Below are 26742 nucleotides of genomic sequence, written 5' to 3'. Positions count from 1 at the left end.
ACCGGTTTTCTAAGGCCTGTCGTTTGCTCCCTATGCCGGGCCTTCCTACTGCCCTGCAAACCGCCGAAGCACTATTCACCCATGTGTTCCGGCACTACGGGGTACCCGAGGATATTGTGTCTGATCGAGGTCCCCAATTTACCTCCAGAGTCTGGAGAGCTTTTATGGAGCGGTTGGGGGTCTCGGTGAGCCTCACCTCGGGTTACCACCCGGAGAGTAATGGGCAGGTGGAACGCGTGAACCAGGATGTGGGTAGGTTTCTTAGAACATACTGCCAGGACCGGCCGGAGGAGTGGGCAAGGTACGTTCCCTGGGCCGAGATGGCCCAGAATTCCCTACGCCATTCCTCCACTAACCTAACCCCTTTTCAATGTGTGTTAGGTTACCAGCCGGTTCTGGCACCTTGGCAGCAGAGCCAGATCGAGGCTCCTGCGGTGGATGAGTGGGCGCGGCGCTCGGAGGAGACATGGAACGCTGCACACGTCCACCTGCAGCGGGCCCTCCGACGTCATAAGGCGAGCGCCGATCTCCACCGCAGTGAGGGACCGGTGTACGCACCTGGTGATCGAGTCTGGCTCTCTACCAGAAACCTGCCCCTCCGCCTGCCCTGTCGGAAACTGGGTCGGCGGTTTGTAGGGCCATTTAAAGTCCTGAGAAGGTTGAACGAGGTGTGTTACAAATTACAACTACCTGTTGAGTATAAGAGTATTAACCCCTCGTTCCATGTGTCTCTTCTCAGGCCGGTGGTAGCTGGCCCACTCCAAGAAAGTGAGATCAGGGAGACTCCTCCGCCCCCATTGGACATCGGGGGGGCACCGGCGTACTCCGTACGGTCCATCTTGGATTCGAGACGTCGGAAGGGGGGTCTCCAATATCTAGTGGAGTGGGAGGGGTACGGCCCGGAGGAGCGGTGCTGGGTGCCGAGGAGAGACATTTTGGACCCGTCTCTCCTGACGGAATTCCATCGTGGGCACCCGACGCACCCTGCTCCGCGTCCTCCTGGTCGTCCCCGAGGCCGGAGTCGGCGCACGTCTGGAGCCACGCGTCAAGGGGGGGGTACTGTCACGGTTTCGGCCGAGGCTGCCTCTCTCCCTTGCTTGGGCAGGCTTCGGCGTTCGTCGTCTCCGGAATACTAGCTGCCACCGTTGTATGTTTCTATGTTCGTTTGCTTTTGTCTGATTGTTGTACACCTGTTATCGTTTAGTGTAATTAGTGTCCTATAAGTTCTCGTTGTGTTTGTCTAGTGTTTGTTTTACTGTCGTGCCGGTAGGCTGGATATTTACTGTTTGCTCGGTTGAGCTATTTTGCTCCTTAGTTTTGGAGTATTTTGTCGCACCTGTTTGTGGGCTTGTGTTTTCGCCTACGTGCGGAGCTTTTGCCTCAGGGCAGTTATTTCGTGTTTGTTTTGCTGTGCATCACTAAAGTCTGTTGGACTAACGTACTGCGTCCTGCGCCTGATTCCACTCACACCCACCTACATCTACCTTGACAGAAGTTCATGTATTATATTCTGTGCACCTGGGTCGGAAGAGAGTAAGAGACTACTGTTTAGTCTATACTAGTGTAGCCTTCTCTGAATTTAGGCTACATAATATGCACATCTAGCGGGTAGGAATTCGCACCTATAGGGGCCAATAGAAGGTTCTCAAAAAGTAAAGACATCGCTTCGCATAAAGTACGATACAAATCAAGTGCGTAGTCTATCAAAAATATTACTGAGCTCACTACAGAGCAATTAAGCTACTTTTAGGCTACTGTACCTGTACCTGTTTCCCCAAGTGGAAATGAAGGCAGAGAGAAAGAGACGTATCTCTGATGAAGTTGAAGAGTGAAGACTAGACGGAAGACCCGACTGTATAGACACCAACCTTGTGTTGTAGCATAGGCTAAAACAACGCGCCTACAGTTTCAAGTAATGAATTGCCGAGAGCCTCAGAGAAGCGTGAGTCCGCTCGTCCTCTATGCAGTCTTTTTAGGACAATTATTTTTTTCGCTGAATGCTTCGGACTTTACCCACAAACCGAGGGTGACATTGACAGAAAAAGGTAAAGTAATCTTTTTATTTTAAATCATTAGTACAATTATTGAATGATGACAGCAGGGGTTGAATGATTAGGCATATTAGGAGTTGATTTATATTCAATACTAAAATATCTAGAGGAAAAGTGTATTGAGTCCACAATAGCCAAAAGGACCGGACTCTCTATCACGTTCCTCTCATGATTTGGAACTGTGCTATCAAAGACCAGACTGGTCTCATAGACTAGATGTAACATAGTAAAAGTAAATCCGGGGCACTCAAATTAGTACGTTTTATATGTTATGTTTCGTATGGTTACATAAGACAGAAGGTTACTTAAGGCAGAAAAAAATGAGGGTGGGTGGATGTATAACGCGAATGCCTAGCAACCCAAAGGTTGCATCTTCAAATCTCATTACAGACAACTTTAGCATTTTAGCAACTTTGCAACTACTTACTACTTTTTAGCTACTTTGAAACTACTTAGCATGTTAGCTAACCCTTCCCCTAACCTTAACCCTTTTAGCTAACCCTTCCCTTAACCTTAACCCTTTAACCTAACTCCTAACCCTAACCTCTAGCCTAGTTAACGTAAGCTAACATTAGCTTTAGCCACCTAGCCACCGTTAGCTAACGTTAGCCACTACAACTTGGAATTTGTAACATATCATATGTTTTGAAATTCGTAAGAAGTTGTATATTTAGCAAATTCATAACATATTGGACAATTGCAAACTGTAGCATATTGTACGAATTGGAATTTGTAACATATCATACGAATTGAAATTCATAACATATCATACGAAATGGATGATGGAAATCCACAAATTAATACATACCATACCAAACGTAACATATTAAATGGAGCGTCTCGGAGTTACGTACAGAATAATACGAAATGCTCTGAGACCACGTTGCATAGACAGTATAGTACCAAAGATTTGTATATCTAAACCAAGAAAGACCATAGACCTTCGTTTCAAATGGGAACAAATGAGTCATAGTGGGTAGAACAAACATGGAGGTGGGCAGAGCCAAGCACGAGCTAGCAAGATCCTATTGGTGCGTTCTAGCATGGGGATGCGCATACTTCCATTAGGGAATGCCTACTCTGTGATGTGCGCGTGTGCTATAACTCAATTTGCCTTTGCGCTCCTTCGAAACAAAGCTATTTTTTAAAACTTTGGCAAAGAGTAAAGTCTACAAAACATAGTCCACTCTGTTCGTAACATATTCTAGTTTTGGGAACAGAAAATTGTATTGAGATCAAATGTTTCATTGATGAGAAAATTAGCAGAATTTCGGCCAACATGCATATCATTCCATCTTCTCCCACTGCTTATTTTTTTATGGTGGGTGGGGGAAGAAGGATTACTTTATACTTTTCCAGGTATTCCATAAAGAGGTAGGGTTTCAAGTGTCTCGGGAAGGTGGTCAGTGACTCCACTGTCCTGGCATCGTGGGGGAGCTTGTTCCACCATTGGGGTGCCAGAGCAGCGAATAGCTTTGACTGGGCTGAGCGGGAACTGTGCTTCCGTAGAGGTAGGGGAGCTAGCAGGCCAGAGGTGGATGAACGTAGTGCCCTCGTTTGGGTGTAGGGTCTGATCAGAGCCTGAAGGTAAGGAGGTGCCGTTCCCCTCACAGCTCCGTAGGCAAGTACCATGGTCTTGTAGTAGATGCGAGCCTCAAATGGAAGCCAGTGGAGTGTGCGGAGGAGCGGGGTGACATGAGAGAACTTGGGAAGGTTGAACACCAGACGGGCTGCAGCGTTCTGGATAAGTTGTAGGTGTTTACTGGCACAGGCAGGGAGCCCAGCCAACAGCGAGTTGCAGTAATCCAGACGGGAGATGACAAGTGCCTGGATTAGGACCTGTGCCGCTTTCTGTGTAAGGTAGGGTCGTACTCTGCAAATGTTGTAGCGCATGGACCTGCAGGATCGGGTCACCGCTTTGATGTTAGCGGAGAACGACAGGGTGTTGTCCAGGGTCACGCCAAGGTTCTTTGCACTCTGGGAGGAGGACACAATGGAGTTGTCAACTGTGATGGCGAGATCATGGAGCGGGCAGTCCTTCCCCGGGAGGAAGAGCAGCTCCGTCTTGCCGAGGTTCAGCTTGAGGTGGTGATCCGACATCCACACTGATATGTCTGCCAGACATGTAGAGATGCGATTCGCCACCTGGTTATCAGAAGGGGGAAAGGAGAAGATTAATTGTGTGTCGTCTGCGTAGCAATGATAGGAGAGACCATGTGATGATATGACAGAGCCAAGTGACTTGGTGTATAGAGAGAATAGGAGAGGGCCTAGAACTGAGCCCTGGGGGACACCAGTGGTGAGAGCACGTGGTGCGGAGACAGATTCTCGCCACGCCACCAGGTAGGAGCGACCTGTCAGGTAGGACGCAATCCACGAGTGAGCAGCGAGCACTTGTAGGCGATGTCATGGCGACGTTGGCTAGCTAAACTCATGCGTAGAACACGTCATCGAGTCTAACGGTCATCTGCAGGCCGTCAAATCAAAGGCACTCCTTCGATATAAAGTTGTTTTTGACAGAATTTAAAATGTGTCATTTTGTCACTTTCACAAGGTTGGAGTAATAACATGTTCAACTACTTAAAGACATTTCACTTCTCTCATTGACTTCTCAAACCCCAAACCACAGCATGGTCTTCTTGGTCTGTTTCTTCTTCTTCTTCTTCAATGAGGTTTAACGGCAGTTGGCATCCAATTTGTTGCATTACAACTCCCTTATATTTTGCTTGAAAAATAAAATAAAATAAAGAAATACCCTACCATCTAACACTACACTCACAAATTCAAAATTATTATTAATAATTATCACCACCCTTCTCCACTATTTATATATATTCATTCCTACCTCATGCCCTCAACCTGAAATGATGGGACATCACCACTTAACACTCCCTGTAACTCTTCTGATGTCAAGTCTCGCACACCCAAATACCTTTCTGCTGCTGCCACCACAACCTCAATTTTCTTCGACTTGCGTTCCATCCCTGCAGTACAATTAATAACCATTGCTATTACCGCTAAAAATCAAATCTTACTGAAACATATATCACTTGTTGGCCTATCCCTCTGTACTGGTACAAATCTACTACTCTCACCACTCCCCCCTTGAACCCTCTTCCTCTACTTTCTTCACTGCCTCAGCATATGACAACTTCTTCACTACTCTTACCCTGGAAACCTCAACCTGCTTCTCTCACACGGGACATTTCTGATCCCCAGCCCCATGGCCACCCCTACAATTAGCACATACCATTATTTTCCCCAATGCTACACATTCCTTTGTTTCATGCCCTTCTACACACTTCTCACACCTTGGAACCTCCCTCCAACATACTGCTGCCACATGCCCATGTCACCTGTAACATCGTAATGTATTCGGCACATAAACTTGTACAGGATAACCTATATATCCTAACTTCACTTTGTCAGGTAAAGACTCAACTTCAAAACTCAAAAGAACAGACAATGACTCTTCTGTTTCCCCACTCTCGCCACCCTGTTTGCATCGCACCAAACGACGAGCATCACAAACACCGGGAATCTTCCCCATCAGTTGGTCCACATTTACATTTACTGCTACCCCAGTAATCACTCCTTTCAATGGCGCCCTTTTCTTGAGAGCGAAACAATTCACAATTCTTTCCCCCATTTGTTTAACTCTGAGCGCCTTCTCCCTCTGCCCAACAGACACACAAACAATTATCACTAGACCACTTCTGGTTACCCTCACCGATTCCACTATACCCAACGCTTTTTTCACCCATCTTGAAACCACAAATGGATCAGCCAAAAGGCAAGGGTTCAGTTTTTCCAAAAACTTCACTCCTACTGTCACAGACTCATCTTTATCCTGACCCTCTGTGCAAGCCTCTGGCTCCGAGTACTTCACCACACCTACCACCTCCGATACTTCACCCTCATTCACTTCCATTTCTCCTCCTGTCTTCAGCTCACTTTGCTTACATTTCCTACCATTCTTCTTTACCAAACCTGCTCCCTTTTTCCCGCTATTTCTTCCAGACTCAAGCTCACAATCTTCCTCCCTCTCTCTCTTAGACCTCCTCTGCCTCTCTTTTTCCTTTCATTCCCCCTCCGCCATCCAAGTATACATCTCCTTATCCCACAGCTGTCTGTTAAGACATTGTTTTTCCTCCACCTTCAGCCACCAACTAGCTAGACCTGCACGCTGTGAAAGACAGCGTCTCTCCTTGAGCCTCTCCAAACCGTTTTGTCCAACCGTCCTTGGTCTGTTTCGCAATGTTGCATCTCTGGGTTTAGAAACTCTGTGGTGCTATGCCGGAATGTGAAAAATATGTCGTTGTACTCATAATCATCCCGAATCGAGAAGATTGAAATAATGCTTGTTTTTAATTAAACTGCCGTTTTTCGCCAGCATGCTAGGCTAGCTAATGCAATAGCAGCCCATTGGATTCCATTAAAATGCGACGCCTAGAGTTGGGGTGAGTAGCTACCGGAAGTGTTGTTGAATCCAATGGGTTGCTTTAGCATTAGCTAGCCTAGCATGGTGACGAAAATGGCAGTTTAATTCAAAACCAGCAGTATTTCAATCTTCTCGATTCACCTTTCATAATTTCGTGATGATTAGAAGTACAACGATATATTCCATCCCTGGATTGAGGTACGTTTTCCCAGCCATATACCGCACTGGGCTCTGGCTGTCCACAGGCTGTCCACATTTTGGCATAGCACAGACCCGTCGCCAGACCTCAGTCTTAAGGGGGGCATATGAAATGCATGGGAGGGCAGGGCACAATTATTATTAAATCAAATCAAATCAAATCAAATTTTATTGGTCACATGCGCCGAATACAACAGGTGCAGACATTACAGTGAAATGCTTACTTACAGCCCTTAACCAACAGTGCATTTATTTTAAACAAAAAAGTAAGAATAAAACAACAACAAAAAAAGTGTTGAGAAAAAAAGAGCAGAAGTAAAATAAAGTGACAGTAGGGAGGCTATATATACAGGGGGGTACCGTTGCAGAGTCAATGTGCGGGGGCACCGGCTAGTTGAGGTAGTTGAGGTAATATGTACATGTGGGTAGAGTTAAAGTGACTATGCATAAATACTTAACAGAGTAGCAGCAGCGTAAAAAGGATGGGGTGGGGGGGCAGTGCAAATAGTCCGGGTAGCCATGATTAGCTGTTCAGGAGTCTTATGGCTTGGGGGTAGAAGCTGTTGAGAAGTCTTTTGGACCTAGACTTGGCACTCCGGTACCGCTTGCCGTGCGGTAGCAGAGAGAACAGTCTATGACTAGGGTGGCTGGAGTCTTTGACAATTTTGAGGGCCTTCCTCTGACACCGCCTGGTATAGAGGTCCTGGATGGCAGGAAGCTTTGCCCCAGTGATGTACTGGGCCGTACGCACTACCCTCTGTAGTGCCTTGCGGTCAGAGGCCAAGCAGTTGCCATACCAGGCGGTGATGCAACCAGTCAGGATGCTCTCGATGGTGCAGCTGTAGAATTTTTTGAGGATCTGAGGACCCATGCCAAATCTTTTTAGTCTCCTGAGGGGGAATAGGCTTTGTTGTGCCCTCTTCACGACTGTCTTGGTGTGTTTGGACCATGATAGTTCGTTGGTGATGTGGACACCAAGGAACTTGAAGCTCTCAACCTGTTCCACTACAGCCCCGTCGATGAGAATGGGGGCGTGCTCAGTCCTCTTTTTTTTCCTGTAGTCCACAATCATCTCCTTTGTCTTGGTCACGTTGAGGGAGAGGTTGTTGTCCTGGCACCACATGGCCAGATCTCTGACCTCCTCCCTATAGGCTGTCTCATCGTTGTCGGTGATCAGGCCTACCACTGTTGTGTCGTCGGCAAACTTAATGATGGTGTTGGAGTCGTGCCTGGCCATGCAGTCATGGGTGAACAGAGAGTACAGGAGGGGACTGAGCACGCACCCCTGAGGGGCCCCCGTGTTGAGGATCAGTGTGGCAGATGTGTTGTTACCTACCCTTACCACCTGGGGGCGGCCCGTCAGGAAGTCCAGGATCCAGTTGCAGAGGGAGGTGTTTAGTCCCAGGATCCTTAGCTTAGTGATGAGCTTAGAGGGCACTATGGTGTTGAATGCTGAGCTGTAGTCAATGAATAGCATTCTCACGTAGGTGTTCCTCTTGTCCAGGTGGGAAAGGGCAGTGTGGAGTGCGATAGAGATTGCATCATCTGTGGATCTGTTGGGGCGGTATGCAAATTGGAGTGGGTCTAGGGTTTCTGGGATTATGCTGTTGATGTGAGCCATGACCAGTCTTTCAAAGCACTTCATGGCTACAGACGTCAGTGCTACGGGTCGGTAGTCATTTAGGCAGGTTATCTTAGAGTTCTTGGGCACGGGGACTATGGTGGTCTGCTTGAAACATGTTGGTATTACAGACTCAGTCAGGGACATGTTGAAAATGTCAGTGAAGACACTTGCCAGTTGGTCAGCACATGCTCGGAGTACACGTCCTGGTAATCCGCCTGGCCCTGCGGCCTTGTGAATGTTGACCTGCTTAAAAGTCTTACTCACATCGGCTACGGAGAGCGTGATCACATAGTCATCCGGAACAGCTGGTGCTCTCATGCATGCTTCAGTGTTGCTTGCCTCGAAGCGAGCATAGAAGTGGTTTAGCTCGTCTGGTTAGCCTACAGTACGTATATTTAATAATACATTCCCTCAAGTGGGGGGGGGGGGGGGCACAAGCATTTTTGGGGGTGGGCCCGGCCCCCTATGGCCCGCCCATAGCGACGGGTGTGGCATAGCACCGTTCCGACTCAAGGGAGAGAAATTAAAGAGAGTAGGATCCTTTTTGCGCTTCTCCAAAAGTACAAGAACATGAACCATATTTCTTACCTTTGTCATTAGACAACTCTGGTAAGGAACAAAAACAATTCATACTCATACAAGCCTACATTAATACTGAGCTTGAACATTTAATTTGGAATGTACGTGCGATATCATACAGCCCTTCACAGTGGTGAGATAAAGGGATAGTAGGCCTATAATAATATGGAAATCTGCTATGCTACGGTAAAGATAGAAGGATAAACTCATCTGGCACAACATGAAACATTAACTCTATTCAAATTCGGTCACTGGTTACCTTCTTTTATTTAACTCTGACAATATCAGTATACACTGTGTGTACAAAACATTAGGAACACCTGCTCTTTCCATGACATAGACTGACCAGGTGAAAGCTATGATCCCTTATTGATGTCACTTGTTAAATCAATCAGTGTAGATGAAGGGGAGGAGACAGGTTAAAGAAGGAATTTTAAGCATTGAGACAATTGAGACATGGATTGTGTACAGTGGGGAAAAAAAGTATTTAGTCAGCCACCAATTGTGCAAGTTCTCCCACTTAAAAAGATGAGAGAGGCCTGTAATTTTCATCATAGGTACACGTCAACTATGACAGACAAAATGAGAAAAAAAATTCCAGAAAATCACATTGTAGGATTTTTTATGAATTTATTGGCATATGATGGTGGAAAATAAGTATTTGGTCAATAACAAAAGTTTCTCAAGACTTTGTTATATACCCTTAGTTGGCAATGACACAGGTCAAACGTTTTCTGTAAGTCTTCACAAGGTTTTCACACACTGTTGCTGGTATTTTGGCCCATTCATCCATGCAGATCTCCTCTAGAGCAGTGATGTTTTGGGGCTGTCGCTGGGCAACACAGACTTTCAACTCCCTCCAAAGATTTTCTATGGGGTTGAGATCTGGAGACTGGCTAGGCCACTCCAGGACCTTGAAATGCTTCTTACGAAGCCACTCCTTCATTGCCCGGGCGGTGTGTTTGGGATCATTGTCATGCTGAAAGACCCAGCCACGTTTCATCTTCAATGCCCTTGCTGATGGAAGGAGGGTTTCACTCAAAATCTCACGATACATGGCCCCATTCATTCTTTCCTTTACACGGATCAGTCGTCCTGGTCCCTTTGCAGAAAAACAGCCCCAAAGCATGATGTTTCCAACCCCATGCTTCACAGTAGGTATGGTGTTCTTTGGATGCAACTCAGCATTCTTTGTCCTCCAAACATGACGAGGTGAGTTTTTACCAAAAAGTTCTATTTTGGTTTCATCTGACCGTATGACATTCTCCCAATCCTCTTCTGGATCATCCAAATGCACGTCAGACGGGCCTGGACATGTACTGGCTTAAGCAGGGGGACACGTCTCGCACTGCAGGATTTGAGTCCCTGGCGGCGTAGTGTGTTACTGATGGTAGGCTTTGTTACTTTGGTCCCAGCTCTCTGCAGGTCATTCACTAGGTCCCCCCGTGTGGTTCTGGGTTTTTTGCTCACCGTTCTTGTGATCATTTTGAACCCACGGGGTGAGATCTTGCGTGGAGCCCCAGATCGAGGGAGATTATCAGTGGTCTTGTATGTCTTCCATTTCCTAATAATTGCTCCCACAGTTGATTTCTTCAAACCAAGCTGCTTACCTATTGCAGATTCAGTCTTCCCAGCCTGGTGCAGGTCTACAATTTTGTTTTTGGTGTCCTTTGACAGCTCTTTGGTCTTGGCCATTGTGGAGTTTGGAGTGTGACTGTTTTAGGTTGTGGACAGGTGTCTTTTATACTGATAACAAGTTCAAACAGGTGCCATTAATACAGGTAACGAGTGGAGGACAGAGGAGCCTCTTAAAGAAGAAGTTACAGGTCTGTGAGAGCCAGAAATCTTGCTTGTTTGTAGGTGACCAAATACTTATTTTCCACCATAATTTGCAAATAAATTCATAAAAAATCCTACAATGGGATTTCCTGGATTTTTTTTCCTCAATTTGTCTGTCATAGTTGACGTGCACCTATGATGAAAATTACAGGCCTCTCTCATCTTTTTAAGTGGGAGAACTTTCACAATTGGTGGCTGACTAAATACTTGTTTTCCCCACTGTATATGTGCCATTCAGAGGGTGAATGGGCAAGAAAAATATGTATGTGTCTTTAAACGGGGTATGGTAGTAGATGCCAGGCGCACCGGTTTGTGTCAAGAACTGCAATGCTGCTTGGTTTTTCACAATCAACAGTTTCCTGTGTGTATCATAAATTGTCCACCACCCAAAGGACATCCAGCCAACTTGACACAAATGTGGGAAGCATTGGCGTCAACATGGGCCAGCATCCCTGTGGAACACTTTCGACAGCTTGTAGAGTCCATGCCCTGGCCGATTGAGGCTGTTCTGAGGGCAAAAGGGGGTGCAACTCAATATTAGGAAGGTGTTCCTAGTATTTTGTACACTCAGTGTTCACTACATGACCAAAGGTATGTGGACACCTGCTCGTCGAACATCTCATTCCGAAATCATGGGCATTAATATGGAGTTAGTCCCTGCTTTGCTGCTCCAGACCTCTGGGAAGGCTTTCCACAAGATGTTGGAACATTGTTGCGGGGACTGGCTCGCAGTCGGCTTTCCAATTCATCCCAAAGGTGTTCGATGGGGTTGAGGTCAGGGCTCTGTGCAGGGCAGTCAAGTTCTTCCACACCGATCTCGACAAAACATTTATTTATGGACCTCGCTTTGTGCACGGGGGCATTGTCATGTTGAAACAAGAAAGGGCCTTCCCCAAACTGTTGCCACAAAGTTGGAACCACAGAATCATCTAGAATGTCATTGTATGCTGTAGCGTTAAGAATTCCTTTCACTGGAACTAAGGGGCTCGATCCATGAAAAACAGCCCCAGACCATTATTCCTCCTCCACCAAACTTTACAGTTGGCACTATGCATTCGGGCAGGTAGTGTTCTCCTGGCATCCGCTAAACCCAGATTTTTCTGTCGGACTGCCAGAAGGTGAAGCGTGATTCATCACTCCAGAGAACACGTTTCCACTGCTCCAGAGTCCATTGGCGGCGAGCTTTACACCACTCCAGCCGACGCTTGGCATTGCACATTGATGATCTTAGGCTTGTGTGCGGCTTCTCGGCCATGGAAACCCATTTCATGAAGCTCCCAATGTTCTTGGGCTGACGTTGCTTCCAGAGGCAGTTTGGAACTTAGTAGTGAGTGTTGCAACCGAGGACAGACCATTTCTATGCGCTACGTGCCTCAGCACTCGGCGGTCCCGTTCTGTGAGCTTGTGTGGCCTAGCACTTCACGGCTTAGCCGTTGTTGCTCCTAGACGTTTCCACTTCACAATAACAGCACTTACAGTTGACCGGGGCAGCTCCAGCAGGGCAGAAATTTGACAAACTGACTTGTTGGAAAGGTGGCATCCTATGACGGTGCCACGTTGAAAGTCACTGAGCTCTTCAGAAAGGCCATTCTACTGCCAATGTTTGTCTATGGAGATTTTATGGCTGTGTGCTCGGTTTTATATACCCGGTGTGGCTGAAATAGACGAATCCACTAATTTAAAGGGGTGTCCATATCCTTTTGTATATATAGTGTATGTGGCCCATGAGGGATTCAAACCCACAATCCAGGTGTTGCCTGTACCTTGCTTCTAAACCCACTTAGCCAATGGAATCATGGTTTCCAAGAAGTCTTCCTAGTTCCAGAAGTTCCAGAGTGTAATCTCAATGAGCACAGTTTATGCGTGAACACATCTCCAGTCCAGTCATATGTTTACTTAATGATTTATATCTCTGTGTCCTCAGATGTGAGCTTCCTAAGAATCCATCTGTCTGGGAATAACAACCATATAAAGTTCCTGCAGGGCCCTCAAGACAACATAGTATACGCTGCAGGCCATAGAAACATGTTCCAGACAGACTTCCACAGTTTGACCTCTATAAAGGTTGTATGACTGAGTTACTTGTGTATTGTGTTGCTTTATATTGATTTAGCTCTATTCAGGTCGTGCTCTAAGTAGGATTGTCCAATTCAGTTGCTGTAATGTAATTGATGGTAATAACAGAGGGAGGGTTATTGATATTGTTACAGTAAATATTTAGCTAAACAGTCCTTCCCCTCTTACATACTGTAGACTAGATTATGTTGAAAAGGATGTATTGAACATTGTATTCTACATGTACAGATGTAGGATCTTAATTTGATCACTCTTATGTTACTGAGAATTTTACTGCACATCAGGAAATGCAAACTTGTAGTATATTCAAGGTTTAAAAAGGGTTTTAAAGTTAGTAATTTCCACTTTAAAATATCACATTATTTGCCCTAACGAAAAATGTATCAACGCCTTCAAAAAATGTCCATTAATTATATAATCCACATAATAATTCACATGTCCTGTTGCTGCATGAGTATTTTCCTGCTGTATTAAACTGGCTCAAATTAAGATCCTACATCTGTACCTGTACAATATTTTTAATGATTGCCTTTGCAGAGTCCTGTGTTTGGAGAGGGATGTAGAAGTAATGATCCCGCATCACCAGTGAGTATCTGAGAAGATGAGAGGATGTTGGTTTTATAGTACAGTTCATTACTAAAGTTGCACATAGAATAATTTGCATACAACGATGTAACACAGTTCTGTTTTGTACTTCAGGACTGTCACTATAACATCACTGTTTTACACAAGACTAAAGATCCAAACCAACTGTTCCTGTGTGGAACCAATGGACAACAACAGACATTGTGCTGTTACATGGTATGGGACATACTTTTCATTATATAAGTATACATGACTTTTCATGGTACCATTTTGCCATTGGCGTGTTGACACAAAACTATTCCACTGCAGAACCCATCAGACGACCCGTTTAACTGCACTCGATCCAAGGGCATCCAAAACATTAAACAACACATAAATGAAAGCGAGCCATCGCTCCTCATTGGTGAGGAAAATGTCTCATTGGAAATCATTACTCTATAATATGACCTAATGTTCATGACTGGTTTGGTTATTGAGCTAATGTGTTGTGTCTCCAGGTTCTGCTGAAGTAGAGGAATTCTACACCACTCACTCAGGCACAGAGGGTTCCGTGGGGATCCACAGGTTTGGGAAGAACAGACTATGGACAGAAAAAAGTGGAACAGGTATGGATCAGGGTGAGAGAACAAGACGTGGCCTGACATTGTTTTGTTTAGTACTGTATATCTGATCAGACTGTCCATTGAATTTAATGATTTATCCTGTTATTTTCCCTAGAACAGAGATATGTGAGTTTGGTGGCTAGTGGGCAGAGAGAGGATAATCTGCAGGACAGACTATACGCCTTCTACATAGAGAAGACCCGAGACCCGAGTTTGGACTCTGATCTCTGGGTTTCCCGGGTTGCTCAAGTCTGCATGGTAAGCACTACATACATGAATGTAGAACATGAATCATGCCTTCACTGTATGTAATCACCAGTGCTGCAGTTTAGTTCAGAAAATATTTGTAGATCTTTCATATGTGGCACCAACTCCATTTCTGCCCATTTAAGCCCTTAATTAAGACTATTTTCATTGGGGGGCTCCTTTAAGTGGTGTGTGCACTTGCCCACTGTGATTATCTTAGCATGTCCGTGGTTGGATGTGTGTTCCAGGCCGATCTTGGAGGACCTAAGTCCTATCTGCAGTTCAGGTGGACCTCCAAGTTGAGTACCAGGCTCTTCTGTGGAGACCATGACAGCAGGCTGTACTTCACCCAGCTAGTGGACATGAACACTGTTCTGGGAGACAGGTGGCAGGATACCAGGGTCTACGCACTCTTCAGGAATGGCTGGTAGGACGACATACTGTAGATAGATCATAATGGACCTTAGTAACATACACAAATCAGCAATAGCAACACAACAGGCTCTGGGAGCAGGGACTCATAGTACAGTTTATGACATGACGTTGCAGTGCCGTTAAGAAAAAAAATCTAATTTGAAAGATAAAACATCGAAGTGAAAGTGACATAAGGAGTTTTAACGATTAAGAAAACCAAAATGTCGTACTCTTTGTTTTGTTTTTATCACATGGAAGTTTGGGTTGTGCTTCCCCTCTTTAAATGTAACTTGGTTACAGTTCATATTCCTTTTCTGATCTCGAGAGTCATCTGATCTTCTGACCTTTACTGAAAGCAGATGTTGTGAAACATTGTGAAAGAGATCTTTAGTAAGGGGTATAGTTGAAACTTGCTGAGCTCTGTGTCTATCCCTAGGGGTATGAGTGCTGTATGTGTCTACACCGTAGAAGATATTGACCGCATCTTTAAAACGTCCAACTTCAAGGGACACACAGGGCCCGTTCCAAACCCACGACCTGGGGAGGTATGCTCAACAATATACTCAACTTTCTAGTCAGCTCTACTCCTTTACTCTGTATGTCTACAATATTGGACTGTATTCTGTGTATATCTTTGTATGTTGAAGTATACATAAAAGTGTCCATCCTCTTGTAGTGTGTTAAAGACAGCACTAAACTCCCCATGGAAGTCCTGAAGATGGTGGACAAGCATTCAGAGATGGAGGAGTGGGTCACCAGTGGGCCTCTCCTGGTCACTCACCGCCATTACTACCACATCCGCATGGATAGAGTCCAAGGCAAATGGAATGTCCTGTTTCTGTCTCTAGGTGAGAAGTTTTGATCTCTAGATGATGAATCACAAATGATCAGTCTGAAAGGAATGACGGGAAACCTTAGCCTTCGGAGATGTTTGGAGACCTTTAACATACACCTCTTATGACCCTGCAGCAAGTGATGATAGGGAGCTGTATCGTGTTTATGTACAGTATAATTATAGGAATGTGGATGAGATGAGAAAATGTCCATCTTATAATCACACCAGTTTCAAGAGACAGAGGCTTTCAGAAGGTTGAAATAATATTGACCATTCATGGTACTAGAGGGTGTAAAGTGACACTTTTTTTCACGCTGACTGACTGACACTGATCTTTTGTAAGGTGTAAAAAAAAGGCCTGTCTGAACAGTTTATTTTGAACTTTAAAAAAGAGAAGTAACTAAGTGGAAGTATAGTCTTATCACACTGTGCTAGGAAACCAGAGTTCATTTCCCATCATTGCACTCAAATTGGCACACAGACTTCAACCCTAACTCGAGATTCACACCTGCACAACAGTTTGTAGGGTGTGCTTAGTGTCAGAGAAATACAACCCAGACATGAGACTGATGAATGTAATTGAAGTACAGTATCAGAAGCATTACTGTAGCAATAGTCATAGATAGTCATAGATATGTATCCTCAGGGTGAGTCTATGCCCCACCATGCATCTGTACTGTGAGTGGTGTAATATATGACTAGAGGATGTCTCAACGTTATGATGAAACATTTAAAGGACTGTTGACATTTCTTACCCACACCTTTTTTTTGTAATGTTTGACTCTCACTCATATCCTCAATGATCGATGACTGCTGTTTGACACTGGCTGTGTGTGTGTGTCTACACTAGAGAATGGAGGGATTCATAAGGTTCTGGAGAGGGATGGTCAGGCCTTCGTCATCGCTGAGTTACAACCTTTTAACTACAGGGCACACATCCTCAGTATGATGTTACACTCCTCAACGGTGAGTCAAGGAACACAGCCCACACAGAAACCTCCCCATTGAGATCCAACAGTGGTAGCAATGTAGTAATAAAACATGGAGTGGAATAGACAATAGTCAAAGAGATCCCTTTCATACCATGTTTTAACATGTGGATCAGTTATTTGATCACGGCTGAACGTTTGATGATTCAACTACAGATGTTGTTGTCCTTTAAAATGCATTCCGTCTGCATATCATTTGATGGCATTGGGATTTAGTTTAATAATAAGTATTGGCCACAGGTTTAAAATTGCATGCCTCATTCAAATACACAGAATGTTGTAGGCTGTTACGTAATATCCATCTCCAATGCGCCCACATCGGAAGGTGGTTTCCAAAATCCGACCACAATACGTCCCAGAGGTCTGAACGGGAGGAGAGAGACAATAGACAGGAACAACTGCAACCATAACAACTATATTTATATCTCTATAATAATATTGTAGAAGAAGTGGTGTTCTAATTGTAAGCCAGTAACTTTCTTCTGCAGTCAACAGTCATTGTTCCAGTATTCCCTACAATATTAGAATAAAGGGTTCCAAAAGGGTTCTTCGGCTGTCCCCATAGGATAACCCTTTTTGGTTCCACATAGAACTCTTTTGGGTTCCATGTAGAACTCTCTGTGTAAATAGTTCTACATGGAACTCAAATGGGTTCTGCCTGGAACCAAAAAGGGTTCTTCAAGGGGTTATTCTATTAGGTTCTAGATAGCTAATGTTCTTGTGGTGTTGTGTTCCAGGCAAAGCTGTATGTGGCCTCCAGCAAAGAGCTGGTTCAGATTGACCTGGGCAGCTGTGATCAGTATGGAGCCCAGTGTGAAGACTGTGTTTTGGCCAGAGACCCTTACTGCGGCTGGGACGGCCATCGCTGCACCACAGCTACAAAGTAAGACCAAGCACAGCCTGCTTTCAGCTTATAGCATCCGCTGTATAGATATTTAATGGTAGTGATTTGAAAATAGATTTCTCATTAATGGTTATCAACATATTGGTTTCCTCTCTGTGGTTTCCTGTGAGCCTTATACAGTTTTGTTGTAACACTTCATAGTGTTTGTCAAAAATGCAAATATAGAGTGGTGCATTAGTTTGGACATTATGCTAGACCTTATTTTCCATCAGTTCAGCTCAACATGGCCAGAGGTAGTTTTTCCAGAATGATGTATACACACATGGCCCTTGTTCAAACAAATGTGGTGTCAGATGAGGCCATGAAAACAAACTAAATGTACTTCAAACAAATGTGGTGTCAGATGAGGCCATGAAAACAAACAAAATGTACTTCAAACAAATGTGGTGTCAGATGAGGCCATGAAAACAAACAAAATGTACTTCAAACAAATGTGGTGTCAGATGAGGCCATGAAAGCAAACAAAATATACTTCATTTGATTAAACGTGACATACTTACAAGTATGTCTGCAGTGTGTGTCAGAGGAAAATGTTAGTTCACTTCCTCACTCTGATCCCCACCTGCTGTTAAAAAGTATACTACACTTCCTCCTCTACACTCCCCCCAAACATGCACACACGCTACACACACACGATACTACACACCACCTTGTCGTGTAGTCAAATGCTCTATGCTCCGTTGGTGTGATACTATGTGGTTTCAGTACAGCTCCTCTGTTTCAAAGAACTATCTCTCTGCCAACCACAAGGTAGACACCCTACACCCTACTGTACAATAAACCGGTACATTTGCTGGTTGAGTTGCTGGTTGAGACTCCTTAACTCATATATGCTTGTCTTTTTACAGTGATACAATTCAGGATGTGGAGAACGGGAACCATCAGGTATGCAGCAACATATCCAGAGGATTTACTGCAAGTAAAGGTGTGTAGTGTGTTACAGCCATCCTTGTACAAATACAAACCCCTTATTATGACCAAGTACTATACTAAAGGATGGAAACCATCCACAATGGTTAGCTATGGGAGTCTAAAAAGCAATGTTTTGCTCTTAGTTTACTTTCCAGGGTCATCAGTTGGTGCTGTAGATGGAATCAGAGTTCCTCTATCTTCAAAGTACTTCCTCCATTGCCCAACCTTGTCCAGCCACGCTGAGTACAGCTGGAGGCACCATGGCAACACCACAGCAACGCCGTGCATCTCCACAGAGTCAGAGGACCAGTGTCTCCTGCTAATAGAGAGCATGGGCCCTGAGCAGCAGGGAACATACAGCTGTGTGTCTGAGGAGAGGGGCTACCGCAGGACCCTGGTGCAGTACCAGTTACAGCTGGACAGGGGGGTCACAGGCCTGGCCTCTCACCACCTACCCTTTCCTGGTCTGGGTCTGGTACTACTACTGGTCCTGACTTTGCTCTGCTAGCATCAGCTCTATGGACTATCACCCCAGCCCTATGACCGAGCTGACTTGACTTGGACATGCCTGTCAAAAAACTGAACGCTGTAGAATGTTAAAGCAACTGCACTTGTGTTGAGTTAAGGATTTATCTGGAGGAATTGGCCTCGTGTTTAATTATCGTGCTATGTTTTCTAATATGAAACTTTGCACTTTTATGTGACAATATGAATGTTCAGTATATTGCAAAAACAGACAAATACTTTTTTAATTTAATGTTACATTTTAGAAATATATATTTTTTACTTAACTTTTAAGTTTCTTGCTAACAGCATTATACTTGTAAATATATATATTTTTTTTTTTTGATGTATTACTTATTTATATGTATTATTAAATGATTAATATATAATTAGAGTGAGCTACAAAGGTATTGGGAGAGTGACACATGTTTTGTTGTTTGTACTCCAGGAAATGATACAATGACTATGAGGTTAAAGTGCAGGGGGACGGGGGACGGGGACGAGGCTGGCTGGCTATGATATTTGTGCGTCTGTAACTTTCTCACTCATCATTATTCACGATTAATTCAGGACTATCTGTAATCATCGTAGAATCAACATGAATGTAGAAGTGTTTAGATACATATTCTTATGTACAATAAAAGTGACTCCAATATCCAAAGTGATGGAGTACAGAGCCAAAACAACAAAAAAGCCCAAGCTGTAATGATATCTCTAGGGAAAGATAGTGTTATTTTTTTTTAGATACAGTGCAGTGAAAAATTATTTGCCCCCTTTCTGATTTTCTCTATTTTTTATACTGAATGTTATCAGATCTTCAACCAAAACCTAATATTAGATAAAGGGAACCTGAGTTTATAAATAACCAAAACAATGTATACTTATTTAATTTAATTAACAAAGGTATGCAACACCCAATTCCCCTGTGTGAAAAAGTAATTGCACCCTTACACTCAATAACTGGTTGTGTCACCTTTAGCTGCAATGACTGCAACAAAATGCTTCCTGTAGTTGTTGATCAGTCTCTCACATCGCTGTGGAGGAATTTTGGCCCAATCTTGCATGCAGAACTGCTTTAACTCAGCGACATTTGTGGGTTTTCAAGCATGAACTGCTCATTTCAAGTCCTGCCACAACATCGCAATTATTTTTCACACAGGGGCATTGGGTGTTGCATTACTTTGTTTATTAAATAAGTATGTAATTGTTGTTATTTGTTCACTCAGGTTCCCTTTATCTAATATTAGGTTTTGGTTGAAGATCTGATAACATTCAGTATAAAAAATATGCAAAATTAGAGAGAATTTGAAAGGGGGCAAATACTTTTTCACGGCACTGTATCTGTGCTATCCACACTGCTGACTTAATGCTTAGATCTCTGTGGTGTAACAGATGGAAAGGTTTGAGTTGAGTTGGAGTACGTGTGAACATGAGTCAGACATTGAGGAGTGAAAGATGAGTGTTATTATAGGCTACCCCAACTTTTTCTGTTTCCTATTTCTATCATGCTAAATATTAGCCACTATCAGTATCGACCACCAGTAGGCCTAATAACTTACAATTTACTGTTAGTTCCCTTCAGTTGGTATAGCCTACATTATCATTCTATTTAATTACATTGTTTTGTTTACCTTTATTTGCTTCCTCTGTAAACGCGATCACGGCCATGTGGTTGTTGATGAGGATCATTAGTAACAGTTGATAATATAAAATAAATACATGTAGGCTAATTAAATCGTTATGGAGCTGAGCGCAGACTAAACCATATAACAGTTTGAACCTGACACATGGTGCAATACTTGGCCGTGGTTAGTACAGGCAATAGATGAGGGTATAGCCTACTATTACACACTATTCTCCCTATTGTAATTCTATGTACACTAATATTCCAACATTACCATGGGTTAAAGAATGTGGCAATTTTCAGAATTCATCAAACCACTTTTTTATTCATCAAACCTGTTTTTTATGATTCATACATACTTTCATAACCCCAAAATGTGCCTAAATAAGAGTATTTTTTTAATCTACCAGTTGGTGTTGAAACAGAGACTAATATGTCTTTCCCTATTTTCCTTATTCGTTCTCTCGATGTATTCTAGCTTGTCACAAAATTCTAATTAAAGGTACACCGTATTTAAAGGGATGGCTTAAGAAAAATGTACTGAAAACCCTGTTGAATGAAAACTCCATGAAAAAATCTGTTGGCCAGTAACTGGTAGGGTTTTCCGCAGTTGAATTACATGTATTCTGCACACACAAGGGAACCACGCCTACAAAGCCCACTATGCACCTTAATAAGATAAGTCTGAATACCAACTACTGATAAGTGCGTAGGGAAGGCGTGAGTAAGAAAGGCGTAAAGTCTGAATCGGGCCCATTGTGAAGAAATACCAGAAAATGTTTGAGGGTTATCCACCGATACTTAAATCTTATGACACCTCTCACTGTGAGAGCCATCTATGAGCAGGCTTAATCCATGCTTGAGTAACAGACAGTTTAGGTGAGTGTAGCAAAATAGGTCTCAGCTGGCACATGGTCTTTATGGAACGTTATCATATGAAGTGGGGGAAGCGGTTAGTATTCAGGAACTCCTTATGTTTTTACACAGACAAAATGTTATCAACTATTTTCATGCCTCATTCCTGCGCTTATGAGTCAATTTCTCTCACTAATCTCTACGGTGCAGCTGCTGAGACATGGCTCCAAGTCCTGTATCATTCATGTGCCAGTGAAAATGTACAGTACCAGTCAAAACTTTGGACACACCTACTCATTCAAGCGTTTTTCTTTATTTTTACTATTTTCTATGTTGTAGAATAATAGTGAAGACATTAAAACTATGAAATAACACATATGGAATCATGTAGTAACCAAAAAAGTGTTAAACAAATCAAAATGTACTTTATATTGGAGATACTTCAAAGTAGCCACCCTTTGCCTTGATGACAGCTTTGCACACTCTTGGTATTCTCTCAACCAGCTTCATGAGGTGATCACCTGGAATGCATTTCAATTAACAGGTGTGCTTTGTTAAAAGTTAATTTGTGGAATTTCTTTCCTTCTTAATGCGTTTGAACCAATCAGTTGTGTTGTGACAAGGTAGGGGTGGTATACAGAAGATAGCCCTATTTGGTAAAAGACCAAGTCCATATCATGGCAAGAACAGCTCAAATAAGCAAAGATAAACAACAGTCCATCATTACTTTAAGACATGAAGGTCAGTCAATTTGGAAAATTTCAATAACTTTTAAAGTTTTCAAGTGCACTCGCAAAAACCATTAAGCGCTATGATGAAACTGGCTCTCATGAGGACTGCCACAGGAAAGGAAGACCCAGAGTTACCTCTGTTGCAGAGGATAAGTTCATTAGAGTTACTAGCCTCAGAAATTGCAGCCCAAATAAATGCTTCACAGAATTAAAGTAACAGACACGTCTCAACATCAACTGCTCAGAGGAGACTGCGTAAATCAGGCCTTCATTTACATTTTAGTCATTTAGCAGACACTCTTATCAAGAGCAACTTACAGTTAGTGAGTACATAAAAAAAAATTCATGGTCGAATTGCTGCAAAGAAACCACTACTAAAGGACACCAATAATAAGAAGAGACTTGCTTGGGCCAAGAAACATGAGCAATGTACATTAGACCGGTGGAAATCTGTCCTTTGGTCTGATGAGTCCAAATTTGAGATTTTTGGTTCCAACCGACGTGTCTTTGTGAGACGCAGAGTAGGTGAACGGATTATCTCCGAATGTGTGGTACCCACTGTGAAGCATGGAGGAGGAGGTGTGATGGTGTGGGGGTGCTTTGCTGGTGACACTGACAGTGATTTATTTAGAATTCAAGGCACACTTAACCAGCATGGCTACCACAGCATTCTGCACGAAATGTGAATTATTATGTGGAATATAATTTTTCTGGGACATTTTTGTAGGGGTTGATACATTTTTTGTTAGGGTAAATCAAGTCTGACATTATAAAGTGAAATGACAAAGTTTGGAAGCCTTTCTCAACCTTGAATACACTACACGTTTCCATTTCCTGCTGAGCCTATTAAGATAATACCGTACATCTGTACATGGGATCAAAGTCTATATGAACAAGCATTACAGTAACCTACTATTAGAACAATATAAATGATCAACAGTGAACCATCAGATGGGAGAGGGAGTCAGTACCTTCCAGGTTCTTGGTTAACAGGACCTGTATGAGCAGCCAGATGAAGAGGAGGACCACGACACCCTCGATCATCCCCTTGCAGCAGAAGAATAGTACAGACTGCCATACAGTCCTCTTCCTCCAGGTGATAAGGCATGGTGACACCTTCTGGGGAGCCAGCTCTGGAAGCTCTGTAACACTGTAAGTCTATGGAGAGGTGTCACTGGCAGCCTCACACTGATGGTGCCTCTTTAATCTTCTGTAGGCCCCTTCCTCTTCTTCAGCCAGTTGAGCTCTGGTCATTTATGTCAGACACCTACAGTATAAGACCCCCAGCCTCTCACTCCTGTAGTCACCCCTTTTTCCCTCTTAGCTTAGAGGAGTTGTCGATTTGGAGGGTATTCAATGGTTTTCCCAGCTAAAATAAAAAAAATGTTTTAAGAGCAAAAAGTGATCCAGAGGTTGTGATACAGAATGATCCAATAATCCTCACATTATGCTCTGACAAGCTTCAACAAAAAATGACAATGACTTCTTTTCAAAGTCCACAAAGCAGTTAGTTTGGCTGACCCATGCTGAGTTGCTCCATTCCACAGCTGAAACGATGTCTCATTCAGTGAAGTGGCAGGTACTCCGGGCCATTATGGCGATGTGATGTGGATATCTCGATGACTTCTCAACAATACCCTCTTTCTATTCTGTAATCTCTTCAGGACAGTAATCCCTTCTCCCTTGCAGAGAGGGGGAGGCTGGTGGGGTGGTGTAGGCACGCTACCTGTGAGCCAAGTGTCAGTGAAGAGAGGTTTGTTCATCCTGCAGTTTTTATCTCTGGCCAGGTTTCTCACATAGCTGCAGTCTTGTCCCAGCTCCCAACTCTCCCCACTCCATGCCCAATACACACACACGATCAGCACAATTCCCCCTCCCTTTCTTTTGTGACCTGCAAGCTGTCACTTCCATTAGCAAGTTCCCGGTCTGCAGACTGCAGAGATGTACCCTTACTCACTCTGCTGCAAACTGCCTGCACACACACTTTCTCACTGCCATTCAGAGAAGCAGTGAACTCTTCACTGGCCGATGGCCAGCATTTAGATTGCATTCAGTGTTCACCTCAATTACTGCTATGGAATAAAATGTGTGTGCGTGTGTGTAAAAAAAGAGAGGGGGGGAGTGTAGCAGTTCAATGTCTTCTGTATTGCCCACATATAGGAATGTGATAATATGAGCTAGAATATCAAGTCTTGTAGGACTACTTTATTAACAATGCTGCAATGCTGACTGGTGTTCCATTCCACTCCACATTCTATCCAGATCCAAATGACACTATATTTAAAATGGAGATACACTGAGTGATAGAATGTTCTAATGATTGTCAGTAAAAAACAAAACATGTTTGCTGGTGGGGAAAACCCTCAAACCTATATCATGTAATCCAAGGACTGTAACATCAAACAACTGAGAGACACCGGGTCATCACTAAACTGTGACAATGCTGCCATCTATTGGTCAGCAGTAAAAAACACTATTTTACCCCCCAAACCAATAAAAACATGGATTTTTCCCACTGAGGAAATACTCTGGTTCACTTACTCCTTTCACCTACTAAAAGGCTCATTGTAGTTTAAAGGGGAATGGAAACACTTTAGGAAGTACAGCTAAGCAAAGATATCTATTCCATCCACAAATACTAAACATGTGAATTTAACATAGAAACATCTCTATTTTTTGGATTTTGATTTTGAACAACGTTTATTAGAGGTATGGGTAGTGGCGTAGCGCCATCTTGAATTGCCATAGTAATGACTGACGCCAATGTGTTATTGGTAGGAATGAGCAAATTGTGAGTTTTGGAGACTGAATAGGCTAGTGGCAAGTCCCCAAAAATGTTGAGGTACCCCTACCCGAAGTATAACAAAGCACAACCATGTTTTTCCATTCTCTAACGTCTCCCATATATGAAATGGATTGTTGTGTAAAAACATTTGACTGCAAAGGTGAATAAAATGAAAGATATTGTGACACACACCCTTAACTCAAACACTCTTTTTTATGTAATTGTTTTCATTGATAACTGTACAATATAAAATGCTCATATTGACAATTTGAAGAGCATTTATCATTAGGTATGAGCTAGAGCTTGCTAAAAACTACTGGCTAATGATATGAAGCTTGCTAGCTAGCCAGCCAGACAGGCAGAAGAGAGGGCTTCTGCAGGATTTATATTTTACCAGTAAAATGTAACACTACGATCCCCATATACAGTAATTATTAGCTAACTACATAGCTAGCTAGCTGATAGATATATCATTGTGTCTGTTTATCTGTGATATGATTCCTAAAAATAGTAAGCCTGCTGGCTGTGGATTGCAACAGCCTAAGACTGAAGCCTAACCCTTATGAATGACTTTTGAAAGCTCAGGCTGGTTGTCAGCTTGGTAACTAAATCATCCTGTTCTAACATTAGCTGGTTTGTGACTTTGCCATTTCCAGGCTTATATATTATTTCAGTTATCAAATCAAATCAAATCAAATTGTATTGGTCACATAAACATATTTAGCAGATGTTATTGCGGGTGTAGCGAAATGTTTGTGTTCCTAGCTCCAATAGTGCAGTAGTATCTAACAATTCACAACAATACACACAAATCTAAAAGTAAAATAATGGAATTAAGAAATATATAAATATTAGGACGAGCAATGTCGGAGTGGCATTGACTAAAATACAGTAGAATACAGTATATACATATGAAATGAGTAAAACAGTATGTAAACATTATTAAAGTGACTAGTGTTCCATTATTAAAATGACCAGTTACTCCATGTCTATGTACATACAGTGGGGAGAAAAAGTATTTAGTCAGCCACCAATTTTTCAAGTCCTCCCACTTAAAAAGATGAGAGAGGTCTGTAATGTTCATCATAGGTACACGTCAACTATGACAGACAAAATGAGAAAATAAAATCCAGAAAATCACATTGTAGGATTTTTAATGAATTTATTTGCAAATTATGGTGGAAAATAAGTATTTGGTCAATAACAAAAGTTTCTCAATACTTTGTTATATACCCTTTGTTGGCAATGACACAGGTCAAACGTTTTCTGTAAGTCTTCACAAGGTTTTCACACACTGTTGCTGGTATTTTGGCCCATTCCTCCATGCAGATCTCCTCTAGAGCAGTGATGTTTTGGGGCTGTCGCTGGGCAACACGGACTTTCAACTCCCTCCAAAGATTTTCTATGGGGTTGAGATCTGGAGACTGGCTAAGCCACTCCAGGACCTTGAAATGCTTCTTACGAAGCCACTCCTTCGTTGCCCGGGCGGTGTGTTTGGGATCATTGTCATGCTGAAAGACCCAGCCACGTTTCATCTTCAATGCCCTTGCTGATGGAAGGAGGTTTTCACTCAAAATCTCACGATACATGGCCCAGTTCATTCTTTCCTTTACACGGATCAGTCGTCCTGGTCCCTTTGCAGAAAAACAGCCCCAAAGCATGATGTTTCCACCCCCATGCTTCACAGTAGGTATGGTGTTCTTTGGATGCAACTCAGCATTCTTTGTCCTCCAAACATGACGAGTTGAGTTTTTACCAAAAAGTTATATTTTGGTTTCATCTGACCATTTGACATTCTCCCAATCCTCTTCTGGATCATCCAAATGCACTCTAGCAAACTTCAGACGGGCCTGGACATGTACTGGCTTAAGCAGGGGGACACGTCTGGCACTGCAGGATTTGAGTCCCTGGCGGCGTAGTGTGTTACTGATGGTAGGCTTTGTTACTT

General features: G+C 43.2%; 1 protein-coding gene across 1 annotated transcript; it reads left to right on the top strand.

Annotated features, from left to right (window-relative positions):
- The first annotated feature begins 1725 nt into the window (after nucleotides 1-1725).
- LOC311127879 (semaphorin-7A-like) lies at nucleotides 1726-19485 on the top strand. The gene is made up of 14 exons (XM_084159778.1): nucleotides 1726-2045; nucleotides 12657-12796; nucleotides 13346-13393; nucleotides 13508-13609; nucleotides 13703-13796; nucleotides 13891-13998; nucleotides 14111-14253; nucleotides 14490-14668; nucleotides 15092-15200; nucleotides 15332-15503; nucleotides 16341-16456; nucleotides 17217-17362; nucleotides 18232-18308; nucleotides 18439-19485. Exons 1-14 carry the CDS (start codon nucleotides 1916-1918, stop codon nucleotides 18801-18803), a joined length of 1929 nt encoding a protein of 642 aa, XP_084015904.1. The 5' UTR covers nucleotides 1726-1915; the 3' UTR covers nucleotides 18804-19485.
- Nucleotides 19486-26742: the final 7257 nt, after the last annotated feature.

Source organism: Coregonus lavaretus, assembly GCF_964263955.1.
Source record: "Coregonus lavaretus genome assembly, chromosome: 4".
NCBI lineage: Eukaryota > Metazoa > Chordata > Actinopteri > Salmoniformes > Salmonidae > Coregonus > Coregonus lavaretus.
Note: the sequence above shows the minus strand (reverse complement) of the source record. Positions and strands in the feature narration are given on the sequence as shown.

Bases quoted from the DNA above. Each gene is read 5' to 3' on its own strand.
- LOC311127879 (XM_084159778.1), top strand. From the start codon at position 1,916: ATGAATTGCCGAGAGCCTCAGAGAAGCGTGAGTCCGCTCGTCCTCTAT. The intron at 15,504-16,340 runs GTGAGAAGTTTT...TGTCTACACTAG, and splicing joins TGTCCTGTTTCTGTCTCTAG to AGAATGGAGGGATTCATAAG. The intron at 18,309-18,438 runs GTGTGTAGTGTG...TTTTGCTCTTAG, and splicing joins AGGATTTACTGCAAGTAAAG to TTTACTTTCCAGGGTCATCA.